This window comes from Equus przewalskii, chromosome 15, assembly GCF_037783145.1.
Source record: "Equus przewalskii isolate Varuska chromosome 15, EquPr2, whole genome shotgun sequence".
Classification (NCBI taxonomy): Eukaryota; Metazoa; Chordata; class Mammalia; order Perissodactyla; family Equidae; genus Equus; species Equus przewalskii.
In genome coordinates, this window is record NC_091845.1 from 56,689,616 (window position 1) to 56,710,403 (window position 20,788).

The 20,788-nt window shown below is 42.7% G+C and overlaps 2 protein-coding genes across 8 annotated transcripts in view; both read right to left on the bottom strand.

The window, feature by feature from the left end:
- RBMS3 (RNA binding motif single stranded interacting protein 3) overlaps nucleotides 1–20,788 on the bottom strand; it is a 1,256,175-nt gene that overhangs the window by 1,224,969 nt on the left and 10,418 nt on the right. For all 7 annotated transcript variants that reach the window (XM_070575925.1, XM_070575921.1, XM_070575924.1 and 4 more), the window contains 3 exons: nucleotides 19,375–19,864; nucleotides 18,622–18,941; nucleotides 18,216–18,466 (listed from right to left, as the gene is read on the bottom strand). In XM_070575925.1, the coding sequence (XP_070432026.1) occupies nucleotides 18,216–18,466; nucleotides 18,622–18,941; nucleotides 19,375–19,864 (1,061 nt within the window). The remainder of the gene's footprint in view (nucleotides 1–18,215; nucleotides 18,467–18,621; nucleotides 18,942–19,374; nucleotides 19,865–20,788) is intronic.
- The window catches only part of ZCWPW2 (zinc finger CW-type and PWWP domain containing 2), a 186,357-nt gene continuing 185,181 nt past the window's right edge, over nucleotides 19,613–20,788 (bottom strand). The window contains exons 11-12 of the transcript XR_011527122.1: nucleotides 19,809–19,864; nucleotides 19,613–19,681 (exon numbers count right to left, since the gene is read on the bottom strand). The gene's annotated coding sequence lies outside the window, so the exon portion shown is untranslated. The remainder of the gene's footprint in view (nucleotides 19,682–19,808; nucleotides 19,865–20,788) is intronic.

The following is a 20,788-nucleotide window of genomic DNA, read 5'->3' on the forward strand; positions in this document are numbered from 1 at the left end:
CAACCAGCCTTATGGAGAAATTCAAATAGCAAGGAACTCAGGCCTCCTACCAACAACCAGCATTAACTTGCCAGCCATATGATTGGGCCATATTAGAAGGTGTTCATCCAGGCCCAGTCAAGCCTTCAGATTACTGCAGTCCTAGCTGACATCTGTGTGCTGCAACTTCATGAGAGACTCTGATCTAGAACCACCCAGATGAGTTGTTTGAATTCCTGACCTACAAAACTGTGTGAAATAATGTTTATTGTTTTTTAAGCTGATAAGTTTGGCGGGTAATTTGTTATGCAGCAGTAGATAACTAATTCACTAGCTTGTTATATATATATATAGAGAGAGAGAGAGAGAGAGAGAGGGAGAGAGAAAAAAAGAAGAGAAGAGAAAAGCTAGCTCTTCTTAAGGCTGAAAAGCTTTGCCTAGCTTTAATTCTTATTAAAGCTTCCTGAAAACAGGGGAATAAACTATGCCAGACATGATGTAAGTATTATATTGAGTTTTCTTCAATCAAGTCACATGATAAAACCCATTATACATGTATAACAGGTTCTTCTTAACAAAGCAGCAAAGGTTTTACTCATGCACTTCTTACTGGCTCATATGAAAAGCAAATTTAAAGGTTTCTTTCTTTGGGGGTAGGGACTGGTTGAAGAAAACATGGCTAATTGAATGTAGTGGATACTTCATTCATGGAATCAGAGACTATTTCTTAAGAGCCTCACATTTCACATAAAATGAAGACTTCAGGGCAATTTTATGCTTGTGCTGCTACATGGCACACTGCGCTTCTCCCATCCCATGATTGAGAACCCTCACACAAAACTACTTCAGTTTTATCTTTTCTTGACTTAAGAGGTGGGGAAAAAATCTCTCATTGCCTCCACATTGCAACTGGCTGGCTTGTTGGAAGTGTCACAGTGTTTGATCACATTGGCATGCTTACTGAGGAAGAGAAAGGAAGGAACTTACGGTGGCTCATTTCTCTACAGTTTGCAGGAACCATCACTCACTCTTACATCATATTAGGTGACACATCGCCGAGGCCCACTAACTGAACTCTTCATCAGAAATCTCCATCAGGAAGACCCAGAATGTAGCTGAATAAGTCAGTGCCATACTTTATCACACACTACCAAGGTCAGAGTCAAGCAATGTCTGATGACCGTTGAGTAAGATCCACCATTCCGACCACTCATCTGGGGCACAGTTCCAGTCTGCGGGAAGTCCTCCTCTGAAATGGCTGATTTCTTTTTTTCCCAACTTGATTCTTCACTAAATCTGGAATCTAGCAAATATTAAGGAATGATATGGTATTTTTATAATAAAATAACATACCCTATTAGATAATTTCCATGAACAGTGACTGCATCCCTTTTTTTTTTAAAGATTTTATTTTTCCTTTTTCTCCCCAAAGCCTCCTGGTACGTAGTTGTATATTTTTAGTTGTGGGTCCCTCTAATTGTGGCATGTGGGATGCCGCCTCAGCATGGCCTGATGAGCAGCGCCATGTTCACGCTCAGGATCCAAACTGGCGAAACCCTGGGCTGCCGAAGAGGAGTGCACGAACTTTAACCACTCGGCCACGGGGCCGGCCTCCTGCATCACTTTTTAACAAAATCAATTTGTGTGTATGGGGTCTTCTTTGCCTTTTAAGCTGTTGATGGTGTAGAGACCAACATTTAAGTGCATCCTGCCATGATTCCCAACCTGGAGTCTTTGAAGACAGTAGTGGGGTTCCATAAATAATCCTCATCATTGCAAAACATGTACCAGGAATTATGCATTTGCCCACGATAAAGCTGCCTGGGTTAAATTAAGCAGAGGTGGGTACACGAGGGTCTTAGAGCCAAAGTAGGACCAATACTGCTTCTGTAAACAAAATTTTACGGGAATACAACCATATCCATTCATTTATGGATTGTCTATAACTGCTTTCATGCTACAACAGCAACATTGAGTAGTTGAGACAGAGACCATATGGCTCACAAAGCCAAAAATATTTACTATGTGGTCCTTTGCATTAAAAGTTTGCCAACCCCTGAAATAAACTATCTTGGGCTCAGATGTTTAAACTGATGCAGGACCCTTTCCTGGCCATTTCACACAGACCAATAGTTAATTTCTTGGTTTAATAAAGTTAAAATAGTGGATTTGGCAGATTAAATCTTTCAAGATTTGGGGTGGAGTAAATAGAATTTTCCTTCTTAACCAAGTATTTCCTTATTCACGCTCACCAAAATTAAAAAATGGAATGTGGACTGCTCAGACACTTGTTTCACAGTTTTTAAATCCATCGGGTAAGTATAAGTAGCTATCTTTTTCCAACATGACTTATTTAATTGGTCACCAATACTTATCAATGCAAAATATTCTTAGCATTATGTTGTGTTTTTAAAAAGAAAACATGTAAACTATTTGGATACAATATTTTTCTTGATTTGAAAAATCATAAGCATAGATTAATCCATACTGTACAAAATAAGAAAAGGCTTGTAGCAAAATTTAATAAGAGTATAACAGCTACAGGATTTGAATTCACTGGTTTGGAAACAAAAGCATATGTATTTTGGCACTGAGAGAGAAAAGTTTGTCACAGTCTAAGAAAATTATTTCTAGGGAAGAGGATTCCATTTTCTACCTTTAAGGCAACAGAAAGATTCTCAGAGTGTCAGTTTGTTAAAAGCAAAAACAATGCTTGGAATATTTGGTGTAAAGAACTTTCTCCTCAGACTCATCTTTTCAAATTAGATCTGGCAAAAGGATGAATTCACAGATTTGGGGGTCCTGGAAAAGCCTTAGACATTTCCTGCTTAAACTTTCCACTCAAAATATTATCCTTGTGAAATATATACAAAGTCAAGATCCCAAAGACCTAGAACATTCTCTAGATCAGGGTTTCTCAACCTTGGCACTACTGACATTTTGGGCCTGATGATTCACAGTTGTAGGAGATGTTCTTGTGAACTGTAGGATACATAGCAGCATCCATGGCCTCTACCCACTGGACACCAGGAGTACCCCACCCCTGGTTGACAACCAAAACTGTCTGCAGATATTACTGAATGTTGCCAGGGGTGGAGGGGGACAACATTGCCCCTGGTTGAGAAACAGTGCTCCAGAGAAGAGTTAGACCTTTAATTTGCTGAAAGGTGGTTATTTCATTCAACCTGTACCAACCAACTATCCATACAATTGAAAGTAAAATCTGTCCCCTTTCAAGATGAAGTGGCTACATGTCCTGTCAGAGTTATTCCTGCCACTCTGGAAAGGAGACCAATTCTTTCCTCAGAAAATTCCTCTGTGTTATTCGGTGATTGTCATCTTTTGCTGTAGTACCCAGATTTCCTCCCCAGATTCTAATCAACATGTAGAGGGCATCACCGGCATCCACAGTAAGACTCACATTTCGACTCAGTGTTTTCAAACCCTGCCCTGATTCAACAGCAATGATGGACAGCCTCTTGTAACTGATCAGGGCAAAAACCAAGCAGCCTGCATTTGCTGAAGAGCCCACTGCAATAGATTACTGCCTTACATATTGCACAGTAACAGCATTTATTATGACAGTGCCAACAGTAGAATATGGTTGTTTTCCTTGTGATCCTTTTAAATCCCCAATTCAATTACCATGCTCATTTTTCTGATGAATCATCAGCAGAAAGCCAGACTATTTTTTAGAGGGTGATATGATCCTCAACTGGAACATTACTTCTATAGGACTCTGCTTTACCTACTTGGCACTAAACAGACACTCGGTCTAGCTCTGAAGAAGGTCAGAACGTAGTCCTTAACTGAGCAGGAAATTAACCCTTTATACAACTTTCAGTTTTTCAAAGATAGTTGTTATACAACTGACACCAAAAGGAAAATGTAACAATAAAACTGAAAACTGGAGCAAAGTGTGTGGTGTTACTTTATTGTTGCATCTCTACATTCGACAGCCTCAGAGATGCAAATCTCAGCTCTAGGCCACAATTAAATCGATGCATCAAAATAAAGACTTCACATATATTTTCAAACATCACAGCAGCGGTGAAATGTTAGGTCTTCAGTATTGTTTTTCCCTCAAGGATTTCCTTTTTTTCTCTACCTCTTCTTCCTTTGCTAGAGGGATACATACCAGCAAAGCAACATCTGACATGTTGACATTGCCACAGATACCAAATCTCCATAGAATTCAGGGACTGTGCCATAAATGAGGAGGTTTCTTTGAATTTCAAAAGCGTCTAAAAGCTGAAAGTAGAAGAAAAAAGTGGACAAGTGACTGTCCAACATTTAGGCTGTGATTCTGAGCTAGCACAACTCTGGGCTGAGTGCTTTTGTTACAGCAGCGTACAGATAACGTGTACACATTGCTGACTGGTGAGAACAGGCAGACACAATGGTTAAGGCAAGGAGATCCCCGGGCATTAAAAACCCACTAGTATTCTATTTTCCCTTTGTCTTGCTCCTTTACATGCACCAAGTTGCACTGAAGCTGTCCAAGTTGCTTGAAGCTGTTGACATTATAGACACCACAATTCCATCTTTTCACCCTCAACATCCCAGTGGTAAAAGTGAACCCTCTCTGATTCACAAGACTCTGAAATGAGCTCCAGCTTCATGTCTTTAGCTCAAACGTAAAGAAATAAGAAGGTAATGACTAATGGGCAATTATGGTTGCCCTGGTTACAACTCTAACTTTTGGCAAATATATTAATTTTTCTGTACCTCTGTGTGTTTAATACTTGTTTAAATAGTACATAAAAATACCAAAAAGGTGCTATTATTATTGGCTTAGCCACATGCTTTTTTCTTTCTTGATTATTGTTCTATTACCTACATTTTCACTCACTGGTCCAGATTACCTGCCGCAGCTGGGATGGAGGAGAGAGAGCTCACATCTCTCACTCTTGCATTTTCCAAGAATTGCTACATTCTGAATGTGATGCCCAGGGGCCTCCCAGCTAACTGGATGTGTAAATAAAAGAGTTTTAAATCACTTCAAGGTGTCATTCAAATTTTCTTCCTAGCTAACAGGGAGGAAATTCACCAAATCCACCCTGGGGCCATTTTCCCATCTCTTTTCCTGCTGACACTCATGTAATGTGCTAGACAAAGGCACAGCGAGTCCCATATTAGAATCTTTTAGGACTAACTCCCCAGTCCTTCTTCCCGTCTTAAAAAGATCACTTCTCTCACTCATGAAAGAGAAAAGAAATACAAAAAGGCTGAAAAGGTAGTTTTCATTATCAGACTTTTTTTTTCACATCCTCTCTTTTTCTTATTTATCCATACCTAAAAGCATTAGTAATCATAATGTACTTGGAATTTTATTGAGTGGAATACAAGAAGAAGAATACGATATCCTAAGGATGTAACTTTGTAACTTAGCACTCTTTATCCATTACATAATTTGAAAATTATTCCCTGCATTGTTGTTGCAAGTGTAGGGGGCTCTGTGATGGTATTAGATTTGGGCTCTCAGCAAGATTTCTCTGTCTGTGTATTCTGACAAGTACCATCATAGTAATCCCCACAGAGTGAAGACAATCATTAGTAAATGGCAAAGAGGAGGTGTCAATGGTGCTTCAGCCAGTGGTTCAACTACCCACTAATAAAGGCTTTGAACTTGGATAATAGAAAAGCTGTCTCTCGGAACCACTTTACCAGACACTGTTTTCTATAATGGCCAAGGACAAATGCCAAGATTCAGTAGAACACCTAAGGAAAAATAGCAATACCGCTAGCCAAAGTTTTTGAATGAGATCTTGCTCTAAGCAGCCTCTATACACAACAATACAGGTAGTTCAAAAACAATTTGTAAATAATTCACCAAGAATCTAAAGCAAACCCCAGGAAGTTGTAAAGTCTCCATCCTTGTCAAAGGATTGGTTTCAGAGCATCTCAGAGGGATTTCAGTCAACAATGGCTGGGGCAGGCCAGGAGAGGTGAAATCATAATCTATAAGATCGTTGTCCATTAGAACTTCCTGCAATAATAAAAATCTTCTATATCTGCACTGACCAACCTGGTAGCCATTAGATTTAGGGCTTTTGAGCATTTGAAGTATGCCTAGTACAAATGAAGAGCTGACTTTTAAATTTTACTCAATGTTAATTTCACTTAAACTTAAATAGCCACATGTGTCTACTGACTACCATATTGGATAATGCAGGTCTAGAAACTGAGGGAGCGAGTGTGGAGGGTTGAGTGTCTGGTCCAGACTAGTGAGAAGACACTGCCAGGAAGGCTGTAAGCCTACGGCAAGGATAGCACACAGTTTCGTCTTGCAGGCCACCTCCAACTGATTGTTAATGAATGCCTGCTTCCAAGGCTAAGGCTGAACTCATTAAGAAAACGTACTGGTGCCGGCCCTGTGGCCAAGTGGTTAAGTTCGGCCCAGGGTCTCGATGGTTCGGATCCTGGGCGCGGACATGGCACGGCTCATCAAGCCATGCTGAGGCGGCATCCCACATGCCACAAATAGAAGGACCCACAACTAAAAATATACAACTATGTACCAGGGGGCTTTGGGGAGAAAAAAAGGAAAAAAAAAGTACTGTGATTAACTGGAGATCTCTGGCATGAACACAGGAAGGGGAATTGGTGGCACATGTTCTGTGATTTCCGAAAGCCAATATGGTGAGGATAACCTAAAGTCTGCGGAGGAAGTAGAGAGAAGTAGAGGAGGCCATAAGACAGATGGCAACTCTAGAAAATGAACTGGATGATGGTTATTTCTTTACTGCCCTGAATTGATGCTCTTGTATAAATACGGTTAGGCAAGTGTTCTAAATATATGCCTTTAGCCAGACAGCCAGGAGGCCACTGGTGTCAGATTATTTATTTAGTTGCTTATTTATTATCTGTCATATTTATTTAGTTGTTTACTTGTTTAGTATTTGTCTGTTCCACTAGAATGTGGGCTGCATAAGGACATGGACCATTCTGGGCCAGAAAGTAGGCATTAGGTAAAAGATTGTCAAAGTGAGTATTCATATACAACCTTAGTCATCAAAATTATATTTGAAGGCCTGCTACATGTAATGTACTATACTAGGGTTGGAGAAATAGCTGTGAAAAAGACAGACCTGGTCCCTATCCTCATGGCTTTCATTACACAACTAATTACACAGTCTAGAATATACAATACCACAATCAAGAATGATCTGAGACCATTCTTGATACCAAGAATGTATGAGACCAGTGGAAAGCGAGCTGACTTATAGGGTAGGAAAGGGAATAGTTCAAACAAGGGAAAGCTTCTTTGAGCTGTTGAGCTGAATTCTGAAGGCTGAATAGGGATTAACAGGGTGAGAAGGAAGTGAAGGGGAGGGGAGCGGGGAGAGAGAGCATTCCGAATAGGAAAAGGAAATGGCTTGAGCAAAGGCTCTGGATAGGACATGGAGAGCTCCAAAAACTTAATTTAAAAAAAAGTCCAATATTACCGTCATCCAAACAGAGGGGCAAGAGAGCAAACTGTCAGGATCAGTTGGTGATGTCCCTGGAGGAATACTGCAGCCCAATCCAGCCCCTTGCACCTCCCAGACACCTGAACCCACCCAACATCATCTGACGGCATCTTTTCCAGGAATTACCACATGCTCCTATGGACCCCAACTGCCAGAACCTTTAACTCTAATGAGATACTTTTGTGCTCAATTTCTTAAATAGGGTCACAGAAAACCACAGGGGGAAAAACTCATTTATCCAACCAAACCAAAGAGACTTACACACACACTCAGACTTGTGTAAGAGTTTACAAAAGGCTTTGCCCATACACTACTGAATTTGTTTCCAGTCTAGACAGTTCTTAGAAAGGTAAAAATATTATCCCCATTTCACAGTTGACAACCCTGAGGCTCAAAGAAAATGTGACTTGTCCAAGAGTTCAATTAGAAGGGACAGAACCAGGATTCAAAGTCACAACACCCTAGGCCCATTATCTTCCCTACAAGAGCAATTTCTTCCCAGTTGAGAGCCCTATGGGAAATACTGAGTCTAACCCGTAGTGACATCAACCCTACCAACCAAGAAACTTTTTTAAAACTATTTCTTGAGGTGATTTTTGTCCTGCCAGTGAAGGCACTCCCCCAAAGAGCCTTCCCTTCTCCAGCTAGGGAGATTTTCTCAGCTAGCTTTGTAAAACACACTTCCTTCATGGTTGCAGGCCCTGGGGAACTGCCTTGGAAAGTTCTACAGCCACTTATTCAGAAAAGTAATGCTATTCATCTAATTCAAACCCAGAGCCTTGCTTTGAACTATTTTTTAAGTCAATTTGGAGGACCTGGAATCATTCACAGGGCCTCATTAGTTCTGAAATATGATGAGTCATTTTCAGACTCATGGATTGAATGCCCCAAAGCACTTTCAACAGTGACAGCTCTCACATCCTAGAGTGTGTAATGGTCCAGATACTTTACTTGTATCCTGTAATCAGGGCGACCAACTGTCAACTGTCCTGCTGTACCTGGGACCTAGGGTTTCCGGCGACGGAAGGAGTTGGTCATCCTACTGGTAAGTCAATCCCCATAATGCTGAGGTGTGGTGAGGGGGCCTTATCTATCATCTTTACTAATAAGAGAACCCAAACCTGAACATTCACATGGTTTGCCCAAGGTCCTCTTTGTAGGAACAAAACTGGGGTTTGAACTGAGATCCGATTCCCAGGGGTTAGCTCTACCCTAGCCCTCTGGGTAACCGCAGCACTACAATTTAGCCGAGAGAGATGGACATCCTTCAGTACTGAAATGTAAATGAACACCTTAAGTCTTCCACTCCTCGGGAGAATTCTCACTTTTCTATCTTATGAAGTGGATAGGTTTTGTTCAGGACTGAAATAAAACTGGGAGCACTCTTTTGCCTTAAGCTCAATGTCCTGATTTGCATGTCAATGCCAGCAGTGTTATTTCACCTGAGGGCTGCTTTCAAAACACCCAGGGCAGTGCAAGCAGTTTGGGCTGAGAAAGTAACCAGGAAGTTATGGAGAACAGGCCTTGAGACACACCTGATGAAGTGGAACGAGCAAGAGTCTGGCAGACTTAAATTTAAATCCATCCTCTGCCATATACAAGCTGTGTGACCTCAGGGCTAATAACAGTTATTTGGCAAGATTACCGTGGTGTATAAAACGAGCTCATCCAATGTGACGCTACCTTGCTTCATGACTGGCACCTGATAAATGCCCCATAAATGTTAGTTCACCAACAACCCCCAGGAAAGGAAACTCAACATGTCCCTGGCTTTGTAATCTCAAGCTTCCACCAGAGTTTCTGAAACCTAAACCTATGTGAAAATAATATATTGTATCAATAATAAGAATACAAATAATACAATTTTTTTAATAGGTGAAAGATTTGGACAGACTTTTCACCAAAGAAACATACAGATGGCAAATAGGCACATAAAAAAAAGTTCAACATCACTAGTTACTAGGGAAATACAAATTAAAGCCACAAGAAGATATCATTACACACCTACTAAAATGGCTAGAATTAAAAGTACTGACAATACCAAGTGTTGGCAATGATATGGAGGAACTGAAATTCTCATGAATTGATGGTTGGAATGCATGACGGATCAGATTTTGGACAGCTGCTTTTGAAAATATATTGGCAACTTCTTATAAAGTTAAACATATTTACCACATGACCCAGCAGCCCCATTCCTAAGAATTCACTGCAGAGAAATGAAAGTGTTTACAGGAGCTTTATGCATAGATGCCAAAGATTTTTGGCTTTTTGTCAAATGTCCATCAACAAATGAATGGACGAACTTGTTCATTCATTATGTTGTACATCCATATAATGAAATCCTACTCAGTAAGAAAAAGGGACTACTAATACACACATCAAAATGAGTGAATATCAAAAACATTTTGTTAAGCAAAATAAGGTGGAGGCAAAAAGCTACATACTATTTGACTTCATTTGTATGAAATTTTGGAAAAGGCTGGGGTGGAGTGAGGGGACTGTCTGCAGAGGAACACAAAGGAACTCTTGGGAGCTGATAGAAACATTCTACACCCTGTGTGGGGTGGCGCTCACACAGGTTCATACATTTGTCAAAATTCACTGAACTCTACACTTAAAGAGGGTAAATTTTACCGTCTGTAAATTATATGCCAATAAATCTTACTTTAAAAGAAAACAGATTGCAAAATACACGGGGTCTCACCTGGGGAGGGGGTGCAATCCTGGGAAAGGGGTGGAGGTGGAAGCAGGGGAAGGATGGACAGGACAGACCCAGCCACTAATTTTTGTGAACTGGGATGTGATCTGTGCCTTTGGTTACTAGGGGAGCAGACCAAGAAAAAGGGAGTCATTCATTGGCTAGTGTCTCTGTGTGTCCCACAGTCTCATTTCTCTCAGCTACCTCTAATGCCTGTTAGACAGGTCAATACTTTACCTTTAAAAATTCATTAAATACTTATAGGGAATATGCCAGCAGAGTTGCTACTCCTGCTGCTGCCCCCAGTTGTTTCCAACTGAGCTCAAGAATGCTTTAAAAAAAAAATTTTTTTTTACAGGTGAAGACAATAGCCTTGTCTAAGAACATGGATTCCTCTTACCAGTGATTGCAACTCTGTCAACACTGCACCCATGAGAAAGGAAGATAATCTCAGTAAAAACACCTCAACCCAAATTCAAGCTTGACACACGGGTGCCCATGGCAGTTCCCAGATCCCAATGCACAAGTTCACAGACGTCCACAGAGAAGTGAGGACAAGAAAGCAACGGGATATGATGAGATGCGATGGGATGCACGTGAGAGACAGCGGTGTGTGGTTTAGGGGTGTGTGTTGGGTGAAGGCTGCTGCCTATTCTTTCTCAAGAAAGGCTATTCTGAAATGCTTTATTTATTTCTTCTTTTTTGTGCTTAAATGTCCTTTATTCATGAAATGGTGTGATGTCTTCTCTTGTCACACAATAAATAGGAATTAATTCTATTTCTGCCCCCTCATTTTCTTTTAAACGTACTGATCCATAAAACTCCCACATGGGGGAACCCTCCTAGACAGTGTTAGGCTGCCATAACAGACCCGAACCTCCACCCTCAACCTACTATTCATAAGATAAAGTCCAAACTTTCTGCCATGCCATCACACAGCCTCCACGATAAATATACCTCCAGCGGTTACCTCCACTCAATCCTATGATGAGCTTGTGAATCCTTCTCAGCCGTTCTAAACTTTGACACATCCTCTACATCTGGAAAGCGCTTTCTCTGCATTTCCTACTCCTCTGAGACCCTGGTGAAATGCTCCTTTCCATGCGGCCTCTGTGCAGGTAGACTAGTCGCTCCCTCCTCTGCAAAACCGAAGATTCTCATCTCTCTGATGGCCCTCAAGTCTTTATAACGACACGATCTGTGCATAAGTGTGTCTCCTCCATGAAACTGCGGGTTTCTCTTTTTTAACTGTGCAATCCCAGTGTGTAAGAAAGTGCTTAATACGTGTCGACTGAAGACATTGAGGCAGAATTCAATGTAACCGCGGTTTATTGAGTGTCCACCATGTACCAGGCATGGTGCTGGAAAACTGTGCTCAGGAATGAACAGCTTAACCCCCACATTTGTCACCCAAAACTAAGAAATTCACTGTCCATGGTGCCTCCTTCTCCAGGACTCCCTCTGTAGGTTGTAAGGTACAAATACGAGGACACAAATATCCTGACATGTAGATTCAAAGGTCAAAGAAAAACCTTTAGGGATTTCAGGAAACAAACTTGCTTTAATTTAGGGGCAGACAAGAAAAGTTAACATATTTTAGTCTAATGACATGACTTCCATCGAAGGTCTATATTTTAAAACATCAGAGCCCAATCCCATTCTTCCTCAGATTATCGGCTCAGCAGATGTGAAATGTATCACTAATTTCATTTTACAAATGGGAAAACCAAGAACTCTGAATTTCTGAAGCAGACTGCAAATGCTTCACGTGACTGTGTCAGAATTCAGAGAGGGTTCAGATCCTCTAAGAGGAGACAGGATTTTGAGATGAATCATGCCATCTGGCTAAAGGGTCTTCAAGTGCCAGCTCTGTCTTTGGGCAAATCACTTGTCATGAGGCGTCAATTTTCTCACCTGTAAAAATTGGGAAATTGAGGAACCAGACTAGGTAGGCCATGTATTCCAGTCCAGTTTCCTAATTCTAGGAGTCTCATGTGGCAAAATAAGAATAAGGGGCAAGTCCTCCCCTCCGCTCTTCCTGTACAGAAGCAAAAGATCACATAATTTTCCTCTATAATCTTTCTTTTCAAATGGTAGAAAATTAATGCTAAAATATGTTCCATGTTCTTAGATAAGCTCATTTGTCTGTCTCTATTTGTCTGGTTCTCTCCTTCTCTCTTTCCCTCTCTTTCTCTCTTGTTTTCTTCTCTCTCCTTCCTCCCTCACCCCCAGGAGAGAAGTTATACTCGTTGTTTTGCCCCCTAATGTCCATTCCCCTTGGTCTAGTAACAGCAACTTGATTTTTTTTCCCCCAAGAACTATACCCCTTCCAAAGGATACAATTTGCCAGAACCTTCATTGTGGATGCCCGCCCTTCCCTGACCAAGAAACAGATGCCTGATCTAAGCAAAGCCAACTAGATAACCTTTCTATGGACTCTGGTTCTTGAGTAGAATGACACAAAGACAAAAAATGGTTGGAATTTATTCTTCTTATGTCAGTGTCCTTGAGAGATCATTCATCACTTTCTACTACTTAGATCTTCTGAGATTCCTGGCTTCAATATTTTCCAAAAACCAGTTTTATCACTTTTCCTCTGATTCTGTGATTAACTTAAAACCTTATAATAAAACTTGTCTTTGCTCAAATTAAAGTCGGTTTCCGTTGCCTGCAACCAGAGCCCTAAAGGACACAACTTTCAGCTCAACCATTTTTTTAAGTCTTAAAATTTGCCACCTACTCCTCCTGAGAAGCATAAATGTAATGTGTAAAAGCAGGACAATCTATTTGTTTTATTAATGTCTTGTCTGTACTCCTGTGGGCTAGGCTGGGATATAAAGGCCTTCCATCCTGGTCCTCTTTGCCTTTCCTGATGATGAGAGGAGAGGTCTATTGACAAGTCAGAGGAATGGATAACTCTTTCCTAACCTCCTGCCCACCTGGAAAAGACCTGGGAACATCTCAAGTCCCACATGGCAAAATTGGGTCAATGAGTACCAACCTGGTTTGACAGTACAATAGTGTGTCTATATCATTTCCAGCCGTACAACCATCTGGGAAACTGAAAATTCTAGGTGAACTTGGAGCCCCAAGTCATTCTCCTTTTCAGAACTCTGGACTGCAACAGTAATAACAATAATCATAATTATTATTATTAACAATTACTGAGCAGTCAGTACCTATGAAGCATTAAACCAGGAACTTTATATGTTTTACCTCATTCAAGCCATACAATAACCACAGGGGTAGGTGCTATCTTCCTATATTACAGACGAAAAAGATTGACGTTTGGAAAGGTTAGGACCTTACCTGAGGTTAACAGCTAGTGAAAGACAGAGCCAAGATTAAATGTGGGTCTTTCTGATTTTACTCTTAATCAGAAAGTCAACACTCTTAATCACAGTGACATCTTGCCTAACATAAGCAAGTTTCTGTGCTGGAAATCAGAGTTCACCTGGCTAACACACTGCAAAAACGACAGGGTTTCCATTATTTTTCATGCCAGGAACAAACCCCCAAGAGGTTAGGCATCAAAGTGAACTGTCTTGATTTTATCAATTGCCTTTTCTCCTCTACTTGCCACTTGAGACTTTGCTGTCCTCTGTGTACTGACAAACCCTATTGTACCTGGAGCAGGAATGTTTTTCAGGATAAAATAAAAAAGAAGCCTATCACTCTCCATAAGTTAACAGGACTCAGTGTACTTTGCAAATTGCTCCTACCCATCAAAAACAAAGGGTGGATAGTGAACCCGAAATTAAATTTGGCTCTTAAATACCCTCTCATAGAGCCTTTCAGGTATAAAGAAAGTCTTAAATCCTAAAAGGATAGAATGGAAAACATCGATTTGTTACACATCCACTTAACAAAAATTGACTGGACAAGTTTAGCTAATAGTATTGCTAACCAATGTTAATTTCTTCACTGTGATATGCATACCACGATTAAGCAGGATGTTAACGTTAGGGGATGCTGGGTAAAGGGTATATGGGAACCCTCTGCCTTATCTTTACAACTCTTTTATAAATCTAAAATTACTTTAAAATAAAAGGCTTTCAAAAACGTACTGGACAGGGGCCGGCCAGTGGCACAGTGGTTAAGTTCGCGTGCTCCGCTTTGGCATCCCGGGGTTCGCAGGTTCGGATCCCCAGCATGGACCAACGCAGTGCTTATTAAGCCAGGCTGTGGCAGGCGTCCCACATATAAAAGAGAGGAAGATGGGCATGGATGTTAGCTCAGGGCCAGTCTTCCTCAGCAAAAACGAGGATTGGTGGCAAATGTTAGCTCAGGGCTAATCTTCCTCAAAAAAACAAAAAAGAAAGAAAGAAATGTACTGGACATGCTGGGTAAGAGATTCCCTACAGCGTCCTCCGTAAGACTGATGGTCTAGGACTACATTACCGATGACATGAAGTTGAGGTGAGAATCTCGAGGTGAGTCATGTTCACCAGTGAAGTATCATTGGTAGCAACAGCACAGAGTCTCTCTAGTCCAAAACCACAAGAATCACATATCTTGCAAACCAAGACTTTAATGAGAGCTGAACAAAAAAGAGAGTTTGGTCACGATACTTCACATCTGGGCCATAAATACACAGTTCTATACAAAACATCACGGCAAATGGTGTGTATGTGTGTGTGTGTGTGTGACAGAGAGAGATGGGGGAGGAAAAATAGAGAATATATGAATGAGATGAAGCCAAACAGACAAGAAAGAATCACTTATATCACTCACGTGGGATCAGGGGAAGAATTCACACATTTGCACAAGTAATGACAACATAGATGGAGTAAGATCCTGGGATGCTGGTCCTCAACACAAGGAACTTTTTACACTTTTCTAAACAAAGTTTCAGAAATATCTATCGAAGAGTTATTCGGCATAAGCAAAGCATTTCAGAAGGGTTTTAAAAACACTAAAAGGATGGAATATTTAAAGCCTCCCGAAATGCTGCAAGAAAGTTTTGAAGATGATTAAATCCAGGGTGGAGAACACTTTCAAGGATTTGAAGGTCTCTGACTCTAGGACAGTGACTCTTAATCTTCCTCTGCAAGATTAGAAGAAAGGAGTTTTGTCCAGCTTAGAGAATCTCTTTTCAGATATGAGGGAAAAGTTCTTGAGAAAACGAGTGAGGAAATACCTCACTAGGTCCCCCAGCGGGGTTAACCGCATTGTCTTGGGATGTCATTTCAAGGAGAGGAGACTGCTTTTCATAAGGGTCGAACACAAATCTGCCTCAAAGCCCAGAGGGGGAAGAGATGGTCGATTTAGGGTCTTCTCCAATGCATGGAGTCAAATTATATATAACATGTAGCTGTGTTAACATCTCTCTGAAGAGCAGTTGCTAGAGAGGAATCAGGCATTGTTATTCTAGGAACAGAAAGTGCCAGTCATGTCATGAAACTCTGGCGTAAAAAATCCCTTGACTGATCCAGTTTACTAACCTTTCTTCCTATTTCAGGGACTTTCTGTGGACGTATGACCGTGAACCTGCAGTGTAGGAGACAAGCTGATCTGGCACTAAGCTCTGATTTCTTTTCCAATAAGACAACTGGGGTAAATTCATGAGAAAATAAATCATGGCCCCAAATCAGAATCTTAAAAAAAAATGCCCTTACTCCCCTGACACTTTATATGGGGCGATGGGGGGTGGTAAGATCCCTTGACATCCTATTTACATTACCCTTGCTTCGGGAAAGGTTTAAGATAAATAATACAGTATTCAAAATTCATATTTTATTACTCTCACGAGTGAGACAAAAACATAATAGTCCAATACATCACTTTTGTACATTACTGTGTTTAAACCCTACCCTGATAATCTCCCCACTGTGCCCCACACAGCTTGGGAAAACCACATCCCACTTTATCCCAGTTTGTCTTCCACTTATATTTTAGTAGAATAATTTGGTCAGACGTCCAAAGGCCTTCCCACTAATGAAACCAGGATTTGCTAAGAAAAATCAATTTATAACTTGCCATAGTATCCAACAAAGATAAAAAGAGTAATTAAAGTTTGAAACACAGCAACCGTCCTCAACTCTTAGAGGAATCAGTAGGAGAGTACCAGAGAAAAGCAAGGGGTTAACACAGCTGATTTCTGGGTTAAGAGAAGGACGCAACATGATTTTTTAAGGCAAACACCTGGAGGGAAAAAAAGTAGTATTTTGTTTCCACCTCAAGAAATTGCAGACAAACATAAAGCAAATCACATCAGTGGAATACTCAATTACCTGAACGTGCTCATTAACAAAATGTAATCAACCCACTTTCAGTCCTCTCTTCACCTGCTGTAATATTTGTAGTGCACTGCCTTCCGTATTCCTCACAAGCGGGAGAACGTTAGACAGTCTGCACGGTGCATCAAAGGGAAACAAATAAGCACAGATTTCTGCTGATGGCAGGAATTTCTCCTGCCCAGGGCACAGGAATCAACAATATGGAAATGGCAGCACTGGCTGTATATTTTAATTATTCCCCACACCTATTTTGCAAAAGAGACTTAAAGTTCAATTAGGTAATATGATGCTCAGTTACGGTTATTTCATAAAACTGAGAGGAGTCATTTAAAGTAGTAAATATGCAGTCATGACAGAATTAAATATTCATGAGATCATGAGCAACTGGAAAGCTGAGGATATTAGAATATTAAAATTCATTAGAGTTTTGACGATGTAAATCTTGAATGCATTTGTAAGGCACCCCGGTCCAGTCTAGAGTGTGTTCGAATTCCAGTTCCTGGGTAGACTTCTATTTAAATTACAATACTGATTTTGGTAGATAAACAACATTCCCAATCCTTAGCTCAGTTTCAAAATGCAAAATAATTTTGAACATTTGCAAATACCAACTTGTTAAGTGAACCTGTCTCCAAATACAGAACAGCAACACTCAATGTGATCTCAATATGTTTCGAACATTTGTTTCATCTAACACCAGCACCTTGGGAAAGGTCCAACAGAAACCAAGGCGATTTCCTAGGAGGAGTACTTCATGACATGCAGTTCTTTTCTAGCCAGGAGAAGTGGCTGTTCTCCTGTACGCTTCTCTAAGTGAGCAAAAGTGAGAAAGTATATCGACTGATCCTTCTTTGGCTCCAATATTCTGATTTGTTGAACCAACTTTTCCCTAACATTGGTAGCCAGTTTCAAAATGTATTAACAAACACATGTGTACACTTGATACAGATACAACTAAAGGACACCAGCTTCCACAGACCTGAACTCCAACAGTGTATAAAGAAAGAACACTGTGCTCAGAGACAAAGCTGTAATAAATACACTCTTATAATATTATCGAGGCATTATTTTCTATGCCAGTTCTTCTACTTCACAATTTTCTCAACAAAAGAAACATCAGCACCAGAGAAGGGCATCTGAGCCATTTCTTACTGGAACCCAATTACCTGAAGAACTCCTGTCTCCACTCTAAGTAGTAGCTATCCCCTTGTCTACAATGACACAGCAGGGCTGCACAAGCTTTACAGGGCTCATCTGCTGCCAGACACTCGGTCCCTGCCCTCCTGGGGAGCAGGATGCCAGGTGAGGAGAAGGACCTCCAGCCTAGAGCTGGGTTAAGCAGTGCTCTCCATTCTGCAAATGAGCCAAACTTTGCTCCCATTGTTGTCGTCTTTAGGTTGATGTCACCTCCTTCCAAGGAGTCTCAGAAGCCCCTTGGCAGCTTCTGAAGACATATGTTTCCCCTTGACCTAGATCATCCCAACAAGCCTTGGTTATACTGTGCTGGTAAGCAAAGGTCTCACACTGCTCTCCTGAGGTGCTGTGCTCTACCCTGGGCATCGCATCGCATGTATCAGAAGACTTTTCTCTGCACACACCGCTGAATACGGAAACCAGGACAGACTTCTGCACACGCCTTCCAGTTCATAAAGTCACTAGCGCCCATGGATTCCCTGAAATCCCACGCCTTCCCCACATCTGCAACCCCCACCACCACACAACTGAGGGAAGGGGGTGGAGGGGAGCGGAGGGGTTAAAGTGACAGCCACTACTAGAGCTCCTTGGTTTTGTTCAGAAGGTGTCACAGCGCCAACACTGTGGACCTACCTTGCTCTCTCCCTTCTCGCTGTTGGGTCGCGCCTCGGGATCGTCGCTGTCCTCAGCGCCTGCACTCTCGCCGGGTAGTTCATCCTGAGCCAGCTGCTGCTGCTGCTGCTGCTGCTGCTGCTGCTGCGGCTGGGGCTGGGGCTGGGGCGGCTGTGGCGGCGCCTGGCAGGCTCCGCCAGCCCCCTGGGAGCGGGGGATGGGCTCCGGGCGCGGAGAAACTCCCTCAACATCCATCTCCATCTTCCCATTCACTGGAGGGCAAGACAAAAGCGGAGCGGAGACTTGGCAGCGGCGCCCGGCGGCTCCTCAGCTGCCCGTGGCACGCATGGCTCGCCGAGGAGGGGCCGCCTCCCGCGCGCCCTCCCTCCTGCCACCCTTCGCCCGCGCTCCCCGCAGCTCCGCTCGCCTGCTTGGCTCCGGCACTGGCGGCGTCTGGGCCGGGGAGCGCGAGGAGCGGGTGGCCGCGTGTCCTTGGAGCGGTGGCCTTCAGGCGCCCCCGGCAGTCCCGCTAAGCAGAGCGCATCCCGGCGGCAGCAGCGGCGGCGACGCCTCCCAGCCTCGCGCCCAGCCCCGGGGCCGCTCGGGGACTTGCTCTCCAGCCGGGCCTCCCTATTCTCGTTGCTTTCCAGCCTCTCCTGGGGCTTCTTGGCGTTTCCCCTCCCTTCCAACCTTCTGAACAAAGTTACTGGAGGAACAAACCAGATCGCCGGGATCTGCCGAGCGAAACTGACAGGAATAGGGAATGTCAGGTGTAAGTGAAATCTACCTTCCCCGCCCGCTGACCAAGCGCCGACCCCTCACCTTTGCCCTCTCCCCGACGCAGAGGAGCCGAGGAAAGGCGGGTTTTCCGACCCGGTCAAGGTGGTGGCGGAGAGGAGTGGAAGGAAGGGAGCATGCGGAGGGCTGGTGATTAGTGCGCCCACCCCCAACCCCAGGCGACCCCCACCTCCACGCTGGCCCTGGGCCCCCTCCTTCCCTCCCGCGGCCGAGCGCGTCTCCGGGGTCAGCCCCTCCAGTGCGTGCGTGTGTGTCTATCCCAGAGATCCCGCTCCTCGGTGGGCTCCGCCGCCTGCTCCGCGCCACACAGCCCAACACTAGAGAACTGGATCGAGTACAGAGGAGAAGCCAGCGGCAAATTCAGGGCTGGAAATCGACCTACCCTCGCCTCTGGCCCGATCGCGGGCTAGAACCGGGAAGGGGTGGGGCCCCGCGTGGATGGCGAGGACGCAAGTCTCGCAGCGCTCCCGAGTTTGGCGCAAAGGTCGGCAGTAGAGGGTCGATGGGGTAGGTGGAGGGAGAAGCGAGAAGTCGCTGCCAGGCATTTACTGCAATGTGCCCCGGGGTGGGCGCCAGCTGGGCGCCGCCGCTCCCGAGTGACGATCTCTCCGGTGCTGGAAGCAAGTCCTTAGCAGGGCAGGTCTCCAGGAGGTTCCGGTAGTGACCCCAGGGCAGGCGGTGAGGTGCGCCTATAAATATAGATAGATAGAGATGACAAGGGTAGACTTGGAAATTCTTAAATCGGGGCTTACCGACAGTCAGGTGATTAGGATGACTTCTAAATTTAACACCACTTGGTCCTGGGGAGTAGCTTACAACTTCACGGGAACTGGTACTGCAACTCTGCACGTCCAGGAGGGACCTTCCAGCAGCTGCGGAGAGAAATAGCGGGTTATTAAGAATCTGTTTAATATTAAATAGAGCCCATTGTTCTGGGCTTTGAGTTCCATAATGCCCCCAAATGGATCAGCAGATAAATGAACTATTCATGCATTTCTTAGCAGAGGGTGGCTTTTTCCCCTAACATATAATGTATCACAGATAACGCTTGCCTAATGAAACTAGAAAATTGCATTGTTCATCTCGTGACTGCTTTGCATTAACTTAAAGACAACTTTACATATCAAGACACACTGTCCCAATGGATGCAGTTACACAAGAATACATCATTAGGTCCTATCCTTCAATGCAATCTTTTAATCTCTGACTCAGCCTGTAAGTGTGACAAATTAATTGCTACTTTAATTTAATCAGTGTAGACAGCCAATCTGGATAACACAATGTGAACATACATTTGGAGAAAAGAAAGTTTGGGGACCGAATTACTCATTGTCTTTTTCTTCAACGTTTCTAAAAACTAAATTTCAAGCTCATTTTCTAAATTGGGAACTTGTTAAAAATAAAGTCAACTTGTTTTAGTCTGAGATTCATGATACTTTTTAAATGACATTATGACCCTTATGTAGTAATGTACCAGCCAAGAAAATATAGAGCGGTGCGCCTCTAAAGAAGTTACTTGCTCTCCATTTCCTCCCCAGTACATTGTAATAAATCAATTCTTATGGTATTTTTATAATGGTAAATTAGATTATCTGTGTAAAGTGCTTAGCAGAGTGCCTTAGTGTGTAGTGAGCACTCAACAATCATGACCTGTTTTACTGAAAATAGTAAGATGATAGAAATTCACCATGAGCACCCATCTGAGCACCTTGATTTAGGAAGCAGAAATTGCCAGTTTAATTACCCTTTTTATATAAATAATTCTAAAAGATATTTGGTATCTTCAAAGAATGAAG